At 41.4% G+C, this 20,939-nt stretch overlaps 1 protein-coding gene across 1 annotated transcript in view; it reads left to right on the forward strand.

The window, feature by feature from the left end:
• Positions 1–20,939, forward strand: part of TIAM2 (TIAM Rac1 associated GEF 2) — a 128,214-nt gene that overhangs the window by 38,785 nt on the left and 68,490 nt on the right. The window contains exons 8-13 of the mRNA XM_084827878.1: positions 666–737; positions 11,007–11,174; positions 14,670–14,774; positions 15,862–15,940; positions 18,344–18,436; positions 19,913–20,173. Of these exons, the coding sequence (XP_084684004.1) occupies positions 666–737; positions 11,007–11,174; positions 14,670–14,774; positions 15,862–15,940; positions 18,344–18,436; positions 19,913–20,173 (778 nt within the window). The remainder of the gene's footprint in view (positions 1–665; positions 738–11,006; positions 11,175–14,669; positions 14,775–15,861; positions 15,941–18,343; positions 18,437–19,912; positions 20,174–20,939) is intronic.

The raw sequence follows: 20,939 nt of genomic DNA on the forward strand, positions 1-20,939 counted from the left end.
TCCACCAGTTGCCACTGATGGGGCAAAGAAAGCAGTTGACCTTCTCTTCATCCCTAATGCAACATAACTGGACTCTAAGACAATGCACAAAAATGACACACTTCCCCCCCCCCCTCTTCTCAGTGAGTGGTGAAGGGAGAGCTTGGCTAAGGGAGGAATTTGTATACCCAGGAACTGGCTAGTTGAAGGACACTGGAGAAGTCAGTGCTGTGGCCTGAGATCTCCTGGATGTTGGGATGGCCTCCCCAAAGTCCTTCTCCTTGGTAGCTGAGCAGGAGGGGAGGTGTGCTCCCTTCCTACTTGGCTAACCCAAATCTCCAACAGGATCAGGACTAGTGTCTGTCAGAGCAGTTCTCTGGCAGCATTATGTATGTGCCATAGTCATTTGGGATTATTTTTAGGGTTTGGAGAGCTGAATCCAAAGTGAAATCCGAACTGCAGAGGTCTTCCATCCTGCCTCCCCCAACCCCTGCCTGTTCTGGGCACCAGGGATGTCTGCATACCAACACCGCACATTAGAAATAGATAGCTATTTTTCATTTCTTCAGCTTTCCGTATCTATACTTCATTAGCTTTTCCTCCTCCTCCTCCTCCTCCTCTGCAGATGAAACTGTTATGCTATGACATGCTTTGTTTATATTAATCCATGTGTTTCTTGTAATTAGATTTTTGACTCAGCTGGAGGGCATGGATTTACTGGAACACAGCTACCTCAGAATTCCAATAATTCTACTGAGGTATGATACACTAACATTTTGCACTGTGCTTTCATACTTGCTTGATATGTTTCTTAATTAATGGCATGAACGTATATGACAAGAATCAAGCTGGAGTGGAATCCATATTTGGTGTATCTCCTAAGAAAAAAATTATTCTGTTCTTCCCTGGGAGGGTTTACAGGAGGCACTTACATATATTTTTGTATTCCCTGCAACTGCACATTATTGTCACGATAACTTGTTCCATGGATGTTGTTAAAGTGTTAGGGTTTTTCACTTATAGAAATACTGGACATTATGTTTTCTATCTTGGAATAGGACATATCCTTGGGAGAAGAGCTTCAGTGCTGTGTTACTGTATGGCACTGGTTTTCAAACTTCCCACTTTTAAAGAACCCTTTTTACATCAACTTGACTGCCAGAGAACCCTTGAGTGCCTGCTTAACATTGTGGAGTATTCTGGGGCACACACTCAGTTCATGCAGTTAATACCATGTCTTACTCTGCACGTTACAAGGGGAAATGAGCATTAGGTGGGTAAGCTGTCTTTTGTGGAAGCTTGGCCACCCTTACTCGTGTTGTCATTGAGGAGCCTGTGTCCTGGAAACTACTGCAATATAGTGCAAAAAAAAAAAAAATCTTACGTATAGAACTGTGTTGGAAGCAGAAATGAGTTTATGGTGCTACTTGTGAAAATAGCATAAAAGAGACTAGGAGTAGAGAGCAGAATACCCTGTAACTAAGCAATGGGCATCAAAAGCAGTCAACCTAAGGCATGTTAGATTTTCAACCTTGCATAAGATTATGCTAGTATTTCTGTACCAGAAGGACCTCACTCTTTCCCTCCTCCAGTAGTAGACGAAAGATTCCCCCCTGAGCCATTAGTCTAAAATTTATTTTTTTGTGCTTCACATTAGTTTGGCTGAGCTTAAAGTAATATTGTGTGTTTTTATTGCTTTTATGGAGACCTGCATGGTTTAGTTAGTGCTAAAATTTAGAATTAGAATTTAGAATGTCATGAGTTTACATCCTGATTTGGTTTTACTCCTTGTATATGTCATTGGAGCACAGCCTCACAGAAACTGTCCTCTTAGAAGGAGAAAAGCAGGATCAAATAAAGCTGCCCCTTCAAGTATACACAAAGGCATATGCATAGACAAAAGTTCAAGTGACAAGTACTTGAATTATAATTAGTGATTTTCCTTGCTAAGCACTGAGAAAGGGAGCCTTTTTCAGTGCTAAGCAGGGAAAAACACTTATAAGAGCTTATCTCTCCAGCAGAGGGGACTTTTCCATTCATGGCAGGGCGGGGAGGGCCGGAAGAAGAAGCTGCTGGGCTGGATGGGGAAACCCCACTGCCCTTATCAGGCCTGTGGGTGGACGGTTCCCCATCTGTGTGATAGGGGATCACATCTCAGAACTTCAGAGTTTGTGGGAAGAAAGTAATGGTGCACTTGTAATGCTTCTGTTGCAGTGGAATGCAGGAATCTTTTCTCCTAATTACATTACTATTGCTGGTAACCTAGTATTCGCACTACAGTTATAGGCTGCTGGTGCTATGCGAACCTCTCCAACTTGCTGGCAGCATCACTGAGCTCTTAAATATACCAAACATGTGTGACTATGGGGATGGTGGGTTGTATCCAATCGTTTCCTTCCACCAGTGGAATAAACATTGCTGGACACCCTTGCAGTCCCCCACACATCACCCAAATCTCCCTGGAGATTTGAGTTCTGTGTGGGTGGAGGAAGGGAAGGAAAACTCCCTCGCATGAGCGAGAGTCCTTTCACATAGTGTTGGATTTAGCCCAGGGAATATAATCAGCAATTAAAAATGAACACCTATATCCATTTAACTTGGTACCTTTACAAATAGTTTAATTTGATTGTAATTGGGTTTTTCCTTCAGAAATTCTTCTTCTCTGAATAATTTCAGGATGAGTGTTTTTCACTGTATTGCATAAGTGTGAATATAGCCCTTTGAAAGGATGAAAAAAGTGAATTCAAGCAGTGCTATCTCATTCCCAAAGCAATACCTGCTAATTCAGAGAATTTTATATATGAAGAATGTGTGATTCCCTTCTACAATAGAGTAAGCATCTTCCTTTCAGAGGGTGGAGTTTGACATTGTCATCTTATTGTAGCCCCACTTCTGTTGGAACAGTTTTCATGAGATTGCTGCAAGACAGAAGCTAGTGTCATAATAGCACTAGAAGGCAAGCTGCAGTTATCACTAGTACCAAAAAAAAAAAAAAAAAGTTTGTTAAGACCCTAAGTCTCATTACTAGTCTCAATGGCTAGTCTCATTTTCTTTTTCTTTTTAAATTTAGGTCTACTGATTTAGATAGCCATTCTCTCTGAGAGCAAAGCACTTTTACAATGGTTAATTCATTTACCTTCACTTCACCACAATACTAGCTGCTCATTCAGCATATATGATCCACGTAAGCTATATGCATACTGAACTAAATAATACTACCATCTTGCCTGTGTACTTTGAAACAGTGTGAGCTGGGGCATGCTGCAGTATCCACACAATGACTGGGTTCGCGTGACATGACAACCCACCATGGGCAGCCATCCATGGTGGGTTGTTGTGTCGTCTGAACCTGGAGCATCTTCCACAGGGTGGCTTATTTTTCAGGAACAAGACACTGAGAACCCATGACTTGTTGTACAGTTGTTCTTTCCCATTATAGGTTGTTGTGTCGTCCGAGCCAGGGAGACCTATTTTATCATGGGTTGTGGTGATTGGCTACAGAGCTGCTTGGCAAGAACAGCAAAAAAAGCCCATGCTTCTCACTTTTCGCTATCTCAACGGTGACTGCCTTTCCACTGATGCCAAAATGGCACTTTGGAAGGACCGTCACATTTTTAAAAGGACCTACCATTAAAAAAAAATTCAGTTCCTCAAAAATGTGCAGTTAGGGTCATAATTTCTTCTTATTATTGTCAGACTTTTGCAAGTGCACAATTGTGCACTTACGGCTGTCTGATATGTATAGTCTCTGTCTGTTAAATTTCCTTGTATATCTCAGCTGTCAAAGGGAGTTGCCAAGTACAGTAGGTAACATACAAGGAAACTGACAAGACGAGGCTGCATGTTGGCTAATTTGTGTACAGATGTGAAGGACCAGGGGAGAAATAATACTAAGGGAAAGAAGGGACCTGGTAGCACAGTTCAGAAGCAACAAAAAGGGGGGGGGGGATCCAAGGGAGTAAGTGTACCAAAAGCAGGGAGAAGAATATCTCCCCCTTGGCGATGTTATCCTCTCAGTGTCCGCCACCTTTTCAACACTTCCCCGAATCTCCAGCCAGTCTGGGAAGGGCAGATATTAACTCTGCTGCCCCATTTTTCATGGCTCGTTTTCAGAGCAGTTACTGCTGTGTTTGCTGCTAGGAATACCTTTTTTCCTGTAAGTAGTAATTGTCAGGTAGATTTCCTTTGGTGTGAATAGGCTTCAGAACTGAACCAGCTGTTGTAACTGAAAAAACTTTTAATGACTGAACATGTCAATGGTATCATAAATGGAGCAGGTTGTGCATCAGGGGTATTGTAGGTGCTGTGCAGCAGGACTCTGGCCCTTCATTTTATTTCAAGCTTAGCCTGAGTCCCTCAGCTTTTTCCGTTAGGACTAGAAGCTCTCTCCAGTCCACCTCATTATCTGATGCTCTTATTATTCCCTCTACTGGAACATTCTTGAATTTTAACAGCAGATTTTAATTTATTTTTGTAAAAGACGTTTTACAAAAAAACACACCATGTACTAGTTGACACGATATACTTAGGACACCCCCCCCCACACACACACACACACAAATGAAAACTTAAAAGTCTTGTAAACAGAAGTTCTCTTTATCTGAACTTCTAGTGCCCTGGACAGTTTGGATGAATGTGATTGCATTGTTTTACACAAGATAGATAAGTCTGCATTTAAAGTGATTGTGTTTTAAAGTATCTCCTCAGACTGGGGCAACAGCTTGTCAGTCTTGACATTTTCACTGTGCTTTCCTATCTTTGTGCTTTCCTCCCTAGATGTGACTGCACATATCCTGTATTTTTAAATTTTGTTTGAATATTTGTTCATATGTTCTCAGTGGTTTTCAGGACAGATGAAAAAATCTATAATTTTATAATCAGCCTGGATTTGGATAACAAATTATTCCTCCTGTGGAACTCGCTTTGCTATATGAGCCACGAATGTCTGCTAAATAAATAAGATTAGGCATTCCATCAATGTAAAGTTTTAAAGGAGGTGAATAACAGCATCTCAGGAGTTTCTGTGGATTTCTTAATGCCTCATCCAGCAACTCAAAAAGTGATTCATCGTAACTCACAAAACCACCGAGGCTGGAAACAAGCCTATTTTGTTAGGACATTTTGAAGAAAAATAAAATCAAACTGTTATAAGAGACTTCCTGATGAGTTCAGAGAAGCACAACCCTATTAAAAGTTCCAGGCAGGTTTTCTGAGGTGTTGCATATAAAAATGGTGACAAACAAAGACAGGAAAACCATGAAGTAACCAAGTGCTCTTCAAGCAACACCAGGGCATAACATAGTACACCCTACAACCCTGGCATACATTTCTGGAAAACTGAATGTTTTGTCAGAACTCTTATGTGGCAATGAATGAATGAAGTATTGTGGTCTTAGTTACTGTGCAGACATAGCTGGGGGAAAAAACCAACCCCTTACATTTGAAGATGGAAAATGTGGATGTAGCAACCGTCTGTTGAACAGAACCAGCATTTTTATTTTTTCATAAGGTGTTTCCATCAACAATTTTAAAGAAATATTTTATTTACTTACTGCTAGTCATGGTAACCCTGAAACAGTTTGTGAAGATTCATTATTGTGTTAGTGTTAGGCAAGAAAAATGCTTTTAGAGTAAGTCTTCTATCACATTGCACTAAAACTTTGTTTTCAGTTATTGCAAAAGTGAAATCAGTTTGTGGAGAGAAGACAGACATGCACTCTAAAGTGTAGCACAGCCTTCCCCAACCTGGCAGCCTCCAGATGTGTTGGACCACAACTCCCAGCATCCAAAGCCAGCATCTGTCTGGGAGTGATGGGAGTTGTAGGCCACCACATCTGGAAGGGGCCAAGTTGGGTGAGGCTGGTGTAGTGGAACTGCTCGGAACACATACGCATTCACTGGCCGGAAAACTTGTGGATCAGAACACAGGGAATGTGTCTTCAGACCACTTCTGCCACACTTTAGAATGCATGTCTTCACAATTAACAAAGAAATTAACTTCTACCTCCTAGTACTACTTAGCAGGAACTGGATCCCAGATTCAGGGGGCACCTGTTTTTGTGGGTGGCTTTTCCTTTTTGAGCTTAGTGCATAAGGATATCCTCTTCTGGAAAGTATTGGTAGTCTTGTTTCTGTTGTCATGGTCTAAACGTGAAAATTGAATTGTTTTGACAAAAGTAGTTTATATATTGGGTAAATAAAATAAATGTGAGCATATATATATATATATATATATATATATATATATATATATATGGAGAGAGAGACTATAAGGAAGGCTGAGCGCCGAAGAATTGATGCTTTCGAACTGTGGTGCTGGAGGAGACTCTTACGAGTCCTCTGGACTGCAAGGAGGTCAAATCAGTCCATCCTAAAGGAATTCAACCCTGAGTGCTCATTGGAAGGACAGATATTGAAGCTGAAGCTCAAATATTTTGGCCACCTAATGCAAAGAGAAAACTCTCTGGAAAAGACCCTGATGCTGGGAAAGACTGAAGGCAAAAGGAGAAGGGGACAGCAGAGGATGAGATGGCTAGATAGCATCACCGATGCAATGAATATGAACTTGAGCACGCTCCGGGAGAGAGCGCAGGACAGGAAGGCCTGGCGTGCTATGGTCCGTGGGGTCACGAAGAGTCGGACATGACTGAATGACTGAACAACAACAAATGGAGAGAGAGAGAGATATTTCTCCAATAGTGTATTTCTTTCCATATCCAGGTGGCGTTACACTACAGTGCCCTCTGCTGGTGAAATTTCTTACAGAAAGCTGTAAGAAATCTACTAAAACCTATTGGATCAATTATATAGTTCTTATTTACAGTTTTTTTCTCACACTTTGAAAAGTACAACAAATGAATAATTAATAATTCTTTCATTTTGAAAGAGAGCTCTGAGAATATCCATAGGAAACTGAAGAGCAGGGAAAATCTGAGCATGTTGGGGGTTTGTCAGGAGGGGTGTCAGAACCCCTGGCACCCCTCCTCCAATTAGGACACCACACAATGACAAATCTGTGGCTGGCTTAGTATATTCCCTCCCATTGTGGTGAATGTGATAAAAAGCCTCCCCCCACCCCCCAGTCCACCTCAGGCCTTGACCACAGGGAAATGGCAAAACCCATGTTGTTCTTCCATTCTATGTTATCTTGGTCAAGGTCTTTGTTCCTCTCTCAAAGCCGATTTGAAGTACACTAAAATAGGAGTGAGCATAATCTAAATCTCAATCCACTGCCAGATCTATGGGTGATTTGCAGTTGATTGGCAAGGATTTCTGATTCTCAATTATTTATTATATTTATTTATTACAGAAATTTTTAATACCACTTAAAAAAAAAACAACTCCCAAAGTAGTTCACAAAATAAAAGCATCATAAAATACAATCAAAACCATCAATAAAACAGTACTAAAGTATTAACAGCCCACCCCGCTGCCCATCAGACTCCCTGCCTGAGCTGACGGAGGTGGTCTCGGACTTGGTGTTGAGGACCCCTAGGATGATGGTCCTGGGGGATCTCAACTTCCATGCCAAGGCCGCTGTATCCGGGGCAGCTCAGGACTTCATGGCCGCCATGACAACCATGGGGCTGGCCCAACGCATATAAAAGGACACACGCTTGATCTGGTTTTCTCGAATGGGCAGGAGGATGGTGATCTGAAAGTGGAGGAATTAACATCTGTCCCTTTGTCATGGTCAGATCACTTCCTGCTTAGACTCCTGGCAGCCTTTCCCCTCTGCAAGGGTGGGGGACCTATTAAAATGGTCCGCCCCCGGAGATTAATGGATTCCGATGGATTCCAGAGGGCTCTGGGGGATTTTCCTGCTGGTATGGCTGGTGCTCCTGTCGAAGCCCAGGTCGCTCTGTGGAATGCAGAGATGACTCGGGCGGTTGACATGATCGCGCCCAAGCGCCCTCTCCCTCTGAGCAGAGCCCGGCCAGCTCCTTGGTATACACCTGAGCTGAGGGCAATGAAGCAAGAGGGAAGACGGCTAGAACGCAGGTGGAGGAAAACTTGTGCTGAGTCTGACCGAACACAGGTAAGAGCCCACTATAGAGCCTACTCTGTGGCGGTGAGGGTGGCAAAGAGACAGTTCTTTTCCACCAGCATTGCATCTTCTCAGTGTCGTCCAGTGGAGCTTTTCTGAGTGGTTTGCGGCCTGTTACATTCTGGGCCAGGGAGAGAGATGGTGGAACCCTCGGTAGCACGCTGTGACAAGTTTGCACGGCACTTTGAGGATAAAGTCGCTCAGATTCGTCATGAATTGGACACCACCATTAATGCAGTTCCATCGGTAGAGGCGTTCAGAGCACCGTCTGGTCCAGTTTTATTGGATGAGTTTCAGTTACTGAGGCCTGAGGATGCGGACAAGGTGCTTGGCCAAGTCCGATCGACCACTTGTGCTTGACCCTTGCCCTTCATGGCTTATTAAATCAAACAAGGAGGGGTTGTCCGGCTGGGTCCAGGAGGTTGTAAATTCCTCCTTGAGAGAGGGAGTGGTGCCTGCCGCTTTAAAAGAGGCGGTAATTAGACCACTCCTGAAAAAGCCTAACCTGGACCCAGAGGATGTTAACAATTATAGGCCAGTGGCCAACATCCCCTTCCTGGGCAAGGTGCTTGAGCGGGTGGTTGTAGGACAGCTCCAGGCACTGTTGAATGAAACGGATTATCTAGATCCATTTCAATCGGGCTTCAGGCCTGGTTTTGGAATGGAAACTGCCTTGGTCGCCCTGTGGGATGACCTCTGCCGGGAGAGGGACAGGGGGAGTGCGACCCTGTTAATTCTCCTGGACCTCTCAGCGGCTTTCGATACCATCGACCATGGTATCCTTCTGGATAGGTTGTCTGGGTTAGGAGTTGGAGGCACTGCACTACAGTGGTTCTGCTCCTACTCGGATGGCCGATTCCAGAAGGTGGTGCTGGGGGATTATTGCTCTGTGCCATGGTAATTGTGCCATGGGGTTCCACAGGGCTCTATTTTATCCCCCATGCTGTTTAACATCTACATGAAACCGCTGGGGGAGGTTATCCAGAGGTGTGGGCTGAGGTGCCATCAATATGCAGATGACACCCAGCTCTACCTCTCTTTCTCATCAAAACCAGGTGAGGCAGTGGCTGTTCTGAATCAGTGCCTGGGCACGGTAATGGACTGGATGAGGGCCAATAAACTGAAACTCAATCCAGACAAGACGGAGGTACTGTTAGCGGGTGGTTCTTCTGCCCGGCTAGGTGGTATTCAACCTGTTCTTGAGGGGGTTGCACTCCCCCTAAAGGATCAGGTTCGTAGTTTGGGGGTGCTCTTGGATCCAGAACTGTCACTTGAGGCACAGGTGAACTCAGTGGCATGGAGCACTTTTTATCAGCTTAGGCTGGTATACCAACTACGCCCTTATCTGGACAGAGATAGCCTAGCTACAGTTATCCATACTCTGATAACTTCTCGTCTGGATTACTGCAATGCGTTATATGTGGAGCTGCCTTTGAAAACGGTCCGGAAACTTCAGCTGGTCCAAAATAGGGCAGCAAGATTGTTAACAGGGACTGGCCTGCGAGCTCATATTATGCCAGTACTTTTCCAGCTGCACTGGCTGCCAGTCCATTTCCGGGCCCGATTCAAAGTGCTGGTGTTAATATTTAAAGCCCTTAACGGCTTGGGGCCAGGTTACCTGAAGGATCGCCTCCTCCCATATGTGCCTGCCCGGACCTTAAGGTTATCGTCAGCGGCCCTTCTCCATGAGTCCCTGCCAAAGGAAGTGAGGCGGGTGGCTACTAGGAGGAGGGCTTTTTCTGCTGTGGCACCCCAGCTCTGGAATGAGCTCCCTAGTGAGGTTCGCCTGGCGCCTACATTGTATTCCTTTCGGCGCCAGGTGAAGACCTTTTTATTTTCCCAGGCATTTTAGCTTTCTAAATTTTTATCTTTGCTGTTTTAAATCTGTATTTTAAACTCCTGCACTGCTGCTAGATTTTATTGTGGTTGTATTATTATATTGTGGTTTTAATGTTCTATATATTTTAAATTGTTTTATTGTGTGTTGTTTGGTTTTAATTTTTGTGAACCGCCCAGAGAGCTTCGGCTATTGGGTGGTATAGAAATTAAATAAATAAAATAAATAAAATAAATTAAAACATCTCATTAAAATAACCAAGGGTAGCTGGTAATGCTCGTGGTCAGGGAAATGCCCAGGCAAACAAATGCATCCTTAGTTATTATTGGAAACACTCCATACTTGGAGCTTGCCTGATCTCAGTAGGGAGAGCATTCTTCATGGTGGGCACCATAGCAGAGAAGACCCTCCTCTGCCCCACGACCAAATGCACAGCAGTAGACGGTGGTATGATAAGCAAGGGCTCTTCCTCAAAACATAAAGTGTGGGGCGGCCTACATGGGAGGAGGCGGTCTCTTTTGTTGCTTACCAATGGCAGCAACAAAATGACACCCCACCCCACCCTAAATTATACTGCTGAAATGAAGAAAATTTGGTGTAAACAAGGGTAGATTTGGGTGTGGAACCACCGTGAGCTCCGTTCAGTTCCAGTACTGCCAATTCATTTTTGGGCTGAGAATTCTTTAATGCTAAATGTATGTCTTTTGCACCAGACTCCATTTCTAGTAAAAAATAAAGTCGATCCCACAAGCTTGAAGTTTGCCCAGCCTTGTACTAAAATACTGCCATAAGAGGATGCTACAGTTTGTATAGAGAAAACTGAAGGCAATATCCAATGTGACACTACTGCTGATGCATACATAACCTCTAGTGCAACGCTAATTGATGGCATGAGGGGTTTCCTTGGAAAACCTGTTGCGCAAGCAGGTGCTATTGGCATTATGCTAGAGGTTATTTATGCTAGCACAATGTAATTTATGTTAGCAGTAGTGTTGTATTGGATACTGCCCCGACCTAGAGTGAAGCATTCATTGCGCAATGTACGAGTCAGAACATTTTAAAATAGATAATGGACTCAGCAAGAAATAATATATGAGTGATATTGCTGTATTAAAATGTGGTGTGTGTGTTTTTTTCTCTCAGCAGAAAGTAGATGAGTTTCTAAATGTATACTGCTCAGCTCCAGAGAGTACTGCAAAACAAAATACCTGGGACATCCAATCATTTGTTCACTTTCCTGATGGCCAAGGAGTAATGCTAACTCTCAAGCCAGAATATAGAGTAGATGATGTGTTGGGTCTGGCATGCAAGGTACGCAATTCTTCATCTTAATGTAGCTGATTAATCCCACTGCTTAGGTCTTTAACACCCAGCTGTTGTATCCATGCAAATACAAGGATATAGACACGGTTAAACGGTTCTGTGCTAGATAATATGTTGACACATAATGCATTGTCACTCCCAGTAGAACCATGCATCATACCTTAAACCTCTTATTTTTCTGTCTCTAAAATTATGAATTGACTTTTTTTAGTATAATAGACTATAATAGACAGTGGAGTGAGTATGCAAAATACAAGGAATTTTAAATTCAAGGATCTTCAAAAAGTACTGTAACAACTAATTGATTTAGAAAGCTAGACCTTGATGTCTCCCTTTCTCCAAAACCACTAATATATTGTATTGGATCATATGTGAGGTGGATTGTACAGGAAGCAATACTGTCAGTGGCTCTGTTCTTAGGAAAATGTGGGAATGCAGTCATAAATCTTTAATGCACAGAATTGCAGTTAGTGGCAAAAGGTAACCAAACTTCTTGAGAAGTATGTAAATCTTACCTGATGCAAACAAAATCTACAATGGAACAAAGAGACAAAGTCTCCGGATTTTGAAAAAATACGTTTTATTCTTAGGAGTTGCCCTATGCATTTCGGCCCTGATTAATATATATATGAGCCTTCTTCAGGGCTTCTGCAAGATTCATCTTTTTCAAAGATATTTCCAGGCACTTTTAGAAATACAGACCCCTGAAGAAGGCCCATATATAGTCAGGGCTGAAATATGTAGGGCTACTCCATAGAATAAAACAACATATTTTTTCAACATCCTGAGACGTTAGTTCTTTACTCCATTGGACATTTTAGATATTCTCCAGATTTGATCCTGCAGTCATTGAATGCTGAAAGAACTTAATCCCGAATTAATCCTAATTAAACTGATTTAATAGGACCTGAGTATTCTCAGCTGTTTAACTGTGCCTCTTCTGGGTAGGCACAGAGAGGGAGTATGAGACTATTTGGGCAGGGGGGAGATTTGTCTCAGGGACATTTGCTCATCCCTGATTATTAGATAAACTTATTAATCAATATTATTAGTTTGACCCTAACTAATATTATGGATTCAGTTTAGCTACAACAAATAGGACAGGTCAGTCCCTTCTCTAGCCAATTCCCTCTTCCCCCTGTCCCAATTCCTTTTACAGCTAGTACAGACTAGTGCAATATTTGCCAGCTTTCCATTTATCCAAGGGGAGCTGTCCATAGAAAGCTGGCTATAAATTAACTGCCTATGATTATACAGTAAAATAAAGAGAATTAAAATTAAGGTTTTTCCTGTCTTTACTATGAGGATTGCTACCAAACTGATGCCAAATAAGCTCAGCTGTAATTAAACCATCCACTAGGAAGATTTTTTTTCTTTTTTCTTTTTTGCTCATGTACATTTTCCGTGTTAATATCCACAATGGACTTAAGTTTCTATTTTTATCATTCATATTTACTATTTTATGAAGTAATAAGGAAGGAAAAAGGCAAGCTATCGTAGGCAGTCTTTGGGTGACCACTAGGTGGTACAAGAGACCTGAAATCTAAGGGAGAGGTTTTGAGAAAAGTATTCCTATTTGAACAAGGAAGTCCTCAGAAAAGAACTATAATAACCATCTGTATAATGTTTCAGGAAAACAAACTAGTTAATCACCATGTTGTGGTAAAATATTTGTTTATAAAAACTATTTTTAACTTTTTTCCTTGTGTATATCATCATTGATCTGAAGTTATTTTGATTTCTTTTTCAGTTAAAACTTTCTGTTTTAACTTTCTGTTCTGAATATTTTTTTTAATGTTTTTCGTAAGCAGTCTCTTAATGCTGACTCCTTTCTGCTACCATCTTTCCTGGTTCTTTTTTCTTACATTTCCATACTTCTCTGGTGAGTGTCAGGAATCTTCATTCTTTAGCGCAACGTAGTGTTTGAATGTATGTTTTGCATTTGTGTCTCATGCAAGGGTAAAGGAGAAAGGGGGGGCAAAGCGTGCTTCTCTTCCATTGGCTTCTATGTATTTAAACCATCTAACTGTGATTGTGGAGTAGGTACAGTTGAGGAGCTTCCCCGTTGCCCTCCAGATGTTCTGGCCCACAACTCCCATGATGGTTCAGCTAGGGTTGATGCGAGTTGTAGGCCAAAACATCTGGAGGGCCACAAGTTGCCCACCCCTGCTGTAAATAAAAACTGTGTCCTCTGCAGTGGAAATAGTGGTAGCTATCAACATTTGCTGAAATTTTTTATTTGTATAACAATGTCTGGGGGTACATTTTTAGTTTGTAATTTTTTCTGCCAGTTCTAATAGCTCATAGCTCACAAATTAATACAAATTATGCAGGACTGCAGACATTTCCAGGTATTTGCTCATCCATGTTTTATGGAACTGCTGTTTATTGATTGTGCTTTTTAAAAATGCGACATATCCAAGAAATATATGTTTAAATCAGATACATTAGAATGTGGCATGCTACTTAAAATTTTTGGTCTTGCTGAATTATCTTCTGGTTGGAGATACAATGGGTTGTATCCTCAACCAGAAGTTCCCATGAGTGGAGTTTGATTCACTGAAAGGGAATCAAACACTCACTGCCCACTAATGGAAAGAATGAAGCAAGTTTCACCAATTCCCCTTGACACCTGCCCCCAATTTGCTCTGGAGGGCTGGGGGGACCCTTCAGAATAGCATGGGCTGAAAGGAGAATTAAAACATTGCCTCCTCCCACCCTCACCCCCATTAGTGGGATCCTCCTTTGGATCAAAGGCGCTTCTGTGTACAGAAAGACTTCTGTGTACAGAAAGTCACCATAGGATTCAACCCTAGATCTTAGTGGTTGCACAGTCTATTCCCTTTGAGCTGTTATGCTGTTGATGCTTGAAGAAAGATCAGTTCAAGCATCAGCTCTATCTCAAGTTTTTAAGGAATAGCACCTAATGGTTGCAATCTAACAAGACCAATATTCCAAGGGTAGTATTCCGTTTATATTATTTGGCTTCCCAGAAATCACACTTGTTGTGAAAATAGGAAGTGTTTTATGATCTTGGAGGAAATTGGCAGTAAAAAGTGCAATACAAGCAAACCCATACAGAACACTCTTCTCTTAACAGCCTGTGTGCACACATGCATTTTATGTATCAGATGTGTATGTTTCACAGGGCAGAATTAAGCCATCTGGAAGATCTATAGGAACTAACAGATTCCATTGTAAGTGAACAAGGGTAAAGTTTATTTACACACTTTACTCCTTGGTTAATTTTACACACACAGGAAGTAACTTCTGGGTTTCTAAAATCAACAAAAACTTCACTGGCATGAATGCTGTGCAACTTGGTTGGTTTGTTTATGGTGGTGTATGGTGGTTATTTAGGAAGTAACTTGTTGAAAGTTGCCATTGCCTAATTTGAAGGACTGTGTCTATGTGTATCTGCTGTGACATTTCGACTTGTACAAATAATTCCTGAATTACAAATACATTCTTTCCATCCCTTAGATTAAACAGCTGGAACCAAAACACTATGGCTTACAGCTTAGAAAGCTTATCGATGAAAATATGGAGTACTTTATTCCTGAAGCATATGATTACATACAAGACCAGGCAAGTGGCACAGTGTAAATACATGAGATTCTTTCATCAGATTCTTTATTTGTAAGACTATATTCTTCTATTCTTAATGATAAAGGTAGACATACTACTATTCTGTTATATTTAAGGGCCAAAATAGATGTGATAAAGCAGCCACATATATTTTATTAATGTGACTGTCCCATTCACATTTCAAGTGGTTGCTGGGTAGGGGATCTATTTCATACACAAAAAGGAATGTGCAGCTTAAGGGAGAGAAGGTATCCTGCTCCACATCACCTATGTTTGTTGCTTGAAGGACTTTTCTCCTAGTCCAGCTTTGATACCAAAAGTGAGCTAGGCTGGGGACAAAATTGCAGCAAGGTGAGAGTGGGGACAGGGTTTGGTGCCCATGCAGTCAATTTCCTGTGAACGAAACACATACACACCCTGTGCAACCTGGTTTATCCCAACTTTATGACCTGGTTTGCATGATCAAAACAAGCAAACCAGTTTATGATGTCATTTGCATGATCAAAACAAGCTTGTTTAAATCAGACGTGTGTCCCCAATGCATGCCAGGCACTGTTAGGCTAAGTACCTGCCCAAATGTGGCTTTTTGTGTCACCCGAACCAGGGCAGCATGGCTTGTTGGAGGGGGAAACACCTTCAAATAACTTATGGCCTGTTGTTGGGTTATTTAAGCTATGGTGGCTTGTTTGATCATGCGAATAGGGTAGACACGTGAACAAAATACATGTGGCTTCCTATCATGTCTAGTAGGTTGATGTTGAGAATGACAGTTAGTTGGATAACAAGGAGTAAGTTAACTTTCACAACTTTTCCCATCTTCCCATCCAAAGTTGATGACCATAAGGCGATTTGGCACGTGATACACAAATTCCAAATGGGGCCTACATGGTTAAAATATAATAAAGCAAATAACTGGCATTTTCCTGCTTTTTATTGGCACTCAGAAACTGCCACCCAAAGCAACTGAATCATTTTGCCTAATGGTAGGGCCAGTCCAAATGGTGACACTATTCAGCATACCTGCTAGCTAATCTTGCAGCTGTGTATCTTCTCACATTTCAACTTGAAATGCTTTTCTCTCTTGCAGATATATGATGAAATAGACATCTTTCCTTTAAGTGTCTACCATGTCCATCTTACAAAGAATGAGGGTGTAACCGATTTTGGTGGGTCTGCAGTTTCCGAAGTCTATCAGTCACTTTTGTTTTGTTTAGCTTGTTTCTTCTTTCTTGATCAACTTTCCTTCCTTCTTACTTCAACTCCCTAATGTTTCTTGTCTACCTTTAGATTATAAGATTGTGCGTACAACCTGTTCTATTTTTAATTTTTGTATGGTGCTAGGCATTTGAGGCACTTTATACAATATCACTCAATTGCTCTCTTTCCCAAAACCAAATCAGACTGTTTTTAGTTCCTCCAGTGGTGCGGTGCATAACTCATGGCCTGCTGTGTAGAAATAAAAGCGATTTCATGTTGCCTCCAACATGGTATTTTTAATGCGTGCTTCATCTTAGGCAGGCCTTTTGTTTAATAGTTGCCTACAGCATAGGGTTTTGATCTTGATTGTGCTTCACAAGGCAATTATGGAGCAGTACCCAGTAGGGCTCTTCACATGCGGCCAGCCCCACTAGTCATGGTCTGCACACAGCCGGCCCCACTGGTCATGATCCGCGCATGGCCAGCCCCACCATTCACAGTCTGGGTGCGGCCATGATATAGCAAGCCCAGAAATGAGCAGAAACGTTGGTTTCTGGAAGGGGCAGGTTGTGCCTTCCAGAAATGAGTGTTTCCGCTTGTCGCCAGAAGCATTACATCGCAGCTGCAAGTGGTAGGAACCACCCACGGACTGCAACCGGAAGGGCTGGCCATGCACACAAGGTACCTATTTGATCCTGCCCTGTATCTCTTTCTTAATGGTGTAGTGTAGCCATTTTTAGTGGGTGGACTGCAAAAAAGGAAAAAAATTACATTCATTAAGGCAAAATAAGTAAAGTGAAATGTTGGAGGTGTAAAGGCCACTGCCAATACACTAGCACAGGTGCAGAAAAAGGGTTTGGTGGGCTTGCCCACTGCCTCACTGCTACAAAAAATATTTGAGTGCTACACAGGTGTCTGCACTGTTGAGCATGGTTCATGGAAGAGATGTGAATGCTAAAGGCAGACTGGTTCATCCTGGCACCTTTGTCTAGTTTGTCCTCATGTTGGAAGGCGAGGAGAAGAGAGGCTCAGGTTTTAATTCATAGGATCAGACTGCTGGGTTGAGACTAAAGGGGAAACAGAGCTGGATAATGAGTGAGAAACAGGAGTCTGGGGAAGTAAGAACAGGAGGACATTAATTAGAGAAAATGAGAATGTGGTTTTGGAAGAGGAAATTAATTTGGATGGAATTTAATTTTGGAAGGGTGGATCTGGGTTGGGAAATGAACTTCAGGGTTATCTGGAAGGCAAATTAATTTGGGGACATTTAATTAGGCCTCATCTGGAGTACTGTGTCCAGTTCTGGGCACCATACTTTAAGAAGGATGCAGATAAACTGGAGAGAGTTCAGAAGAGGGCAACGAGGATGATCAGGGGACTGGAAACAAAGCCCTATGAAGAGAGACTGAAAGAAGTGGGCATGTTTAGCCTTGAGAAGAGAAGACTGAGGGGAGATATGATAGTGCTCTTCAAGTCCTTGAAAGGTTGTCACAGAGAGGAAGGCCAGGATCTCTTCTCGATAGTCCCAGAATGCAGGACATGGAATAATGGGCTCAAGTTACAGAAAGCCAGATTCCAGCTGAACATCAGGAGAAACGTCCTGACTGTTAGAACAATACAACAATGGAACCAATTCCCTAGGGAGGTGATGGGCTCTCCCACACTGGAGGCGTTCAAGACGAAGCTGGGCAGCCATCTGTCAGGGATGCTCTGACTTGGATTCCTGCATTGAGCAGGGGGTTGGACTCGATGGCCTTATAGGCCCCTTCCAACACCACCACCACTACTACTACTACTACTAATTGAAGTGAAAATATTCAGGGGAGTTGATAGGGTTGTGGTGGTTGGAGACAAGGGAAACTGGGGCAGGAGTGGCTTGGGTAGGCAGGACTTGTAGCAGCCTCACTTTGGAATATGCCAACCTTCAATGCTACAGTATATTCAGAGGTTTAAGCATATTCTACATTTTAGTAGTAATTCTCCAATAAGCACTATTTTATTTTTGTTATCTTATGAGCTCTACAACATATTAATTCTTCTTTCTGTTTTTAGATCTGTTACTATATTTTAAAATATCTACACTGCTGCTGGGTTTTAATTTGGTTTTATACTGTAGTTTTAAACTTTTAAAAGTTTTATATTATGTTTTATTGTGCTGTATGTTATGGTTTTAGTTGTTGTGAACTGCCCTGAGACCTTCAGAATTGGGCGGTATAGAAATGTAATTACTTACTTACTTAATTAATGTAACATCAACATCTTAATAGCAATATAAAAAGAGAAATTTTCTGTGATGAAGTATTACAAATCACTCTCAATTTCTGATTTCAAGAAGACAAATTTGAAACACAGCATTTTCTTTTAAACTCCAGGATTTGCAGTCACTGCACAAGTTGATGAACACCAGCGTCTCACCCATATCTTTATAAGTGATGTTCTTCTTGATGGGATGGCTTATAGAGAAGGTTTGTACTTTCTCTTTAGACATGAAGCCTTTTCTAATGAAGTACATATTTCATTTAACAAAGTTTTTTTTTTTTACATTTTCCCATCCTGTCTGTCCTGTTGCAGTTTTTATGCCAGACTTCGAGAACCATTTTACCTCCTCCTTTAAAAAAAATAAAAAATGTCTCACTTTTAACACATGACAGTGTTTCTTACACTGGTGTGAGAAGATAGTACAAATGTCTGTTTTGCCAACTACATACTTATTGGGAAGCCAGGTTTGGCAGTAGGCTCCCAAGAAGCATACACTTGGGAAGCAGACATCTGTACAATCATCATACATAGTAGTGTACATATGTGTAGAGAAAACATGCTGGGTGATGTCCCCTGCGTGGCTGCAATCGATGGCCACTGAATATAGTAAGAATGTTCAGGGCATTTCTATATTTTTATCCACGTATATTATTTTAAGTCTTCATTATTAGTTTCACTGAAAATCAAGCACTCCCTTCCATGGCTGTCAGATTCTGCTGCTCATCAGCTCACTTGCTACATGTTCTTATTGCCAGTTATGCCCATATTGTGTAGGAATTTAGCTAAATTGAACTGCTTATTGCTTATTATGCAGCTTGGACTAAGTCCCAAGCCAGTCAAAGAGGAAAAGGAAGGGGCCAGTTGGCGCCATAGCTCAGTGGTAGAAAACACGTTTTGCATGCAGAAGGTCCCAGGTTCAATCTCTGATGTCTCCAAGCAGGGCTAGAAAAACTCCTGCCTCTAATCTCGAGAGCCACTGCCAGGCGGTGTAGACAATACTGGGTTAGATGGATGAATAGTCTGATTCAGTGATGCTCTACTGTAGGGTTGCCGGATAGTTTGTTTACCACCCCAGCGACCCACCCTTGCCAGATTCAAATGTCGTGACAACCTGCGCCCAGCGAGGGTAATTAGGGAAATGAGTAGGGGTGTGACTGGCATGTATGGAGGTGCCTGGCAAGCCACTGTGGCTTATTAACCACCCTTGTGTTGTGCAAAGTGGACCAGTGTAATTTCCTGTGTTCCTATGTAAGCGGCAGGGGTGGGAGAGTGGGAGTAAAACTTTATACATATTGGTTTAGGCTGCAATCCTATACCTTCTTATCACTGAATTCTGTGGGAGTTGCTTCTGAGTAGACATGCCTAGGATTGCTTTGCTAGACACTAAAAACGATTTTCCTGTTGTACCGTCACAATATATTGAATCGTCAGAGCATTCTTCATTTTTTACACTCTTGCATAAAAAGCAGGACTCTTTCTTTAGTTAACAAGTGTCAACCGTAACAAAATATTTGTTGGACCCATTCTTTCATCAATGTACATTCCATGGACATCCAGGCAATAAGATGAAGATAAGGGTAATTGTTTGAACAATGAAGTTGCAATATGACTTATTAAGTATCGCTGACTACTAGTGTGGGTCTAGTCAGTATTTTGTTACTTTCTCTTTCTTTTGCTTTCAGGGTTGCGTGTTGGCAATGAAATCTTGATTATAAATGGAGAGTCTGTATCTGATCTTGACCTCAGACAGATGGAGTTATTGTTCTCTGAGAAAAGTGTGAAACTGACTTTGGCTACAAATCTCAACAGCAATAAGAGTGCATTATGCACTTCATGGTCAGATGGTGACATTTCCAGGGAAGCAAGAAACTTGTTGCCCCCTCCTAACCAGTCACAACTCCTGGAGGAATTTCTGGATAACTTCAAAAAGAATACAGCAAATGGTGAGCTGCTGCTGGTGATATATGTTTTTGTTTTTTCATCTTATCAGAGCTGGTTGCTTTCAGATTACATAAGGAATATTTTTTAAAAAATCTATGTTTACAAAGAGGCCAAATGCAATTGTTCTTAATGTCATCTAAATCCCACACTTTTCAGTAAAGATAACAATTTTCTAGAAGATAAAATTGTAACAGTTATGATTTTAAACAAAACAAAATGCCTAACAATATTGAAATAGCAATAATACTAAGCACTATTTTGTATGTGTACCTTCCAACTCTAAAATTCTATGATTCTTTCATACCTCTAAAATAAAAAAGTCACCAAGGAGAATTTTTTAGAATTGCCTTAATTATAAAGCAGCTTTATTAGGTCATCTTGATAATAAAATAAAAAGGATTGCAGGATTTGTGGTACAGTAAGTAGCATCTTCCTCATGAGTCTTTGTTCTGTTTAAAATACTGTTAGATTGACTGTTGGCATATAACAGTTCATGTCATAAAACAAACATTATCAGGCAAATTAAATACACTACATTTTATTAGGACTTTTACTTGGCTTATTAGCTCAATATTATAGATGAGCATTACCTGGCATATATATCATGGTAAATAAATATACCCATTCACCACCTTAATTATAATGTAGGGATACATTTTGCAACAGGTTAATCTCCATATATTCTATTATAATAAGAAATTGTTAGCAATGTGTGCTAGTTGTAGACACTAAAGGTATTTTGGATTTGGTTGTGTGATTAAGAGAGAA

Source organism: Heloderma suspectum, chromosome 1 (genome assembly GCF_057233095.1).
Source record: "Heloderma suspectum isolate Gila_16-S chromosome 1, 16-S_ref, whole genome shotgun sequence".
Lineage (NCBI taxonomy): Eukaryota > Metazoa > Chordata > Lepidosauria > Squamata > Helodermatidae > Heloderma > Heloderma suspectum.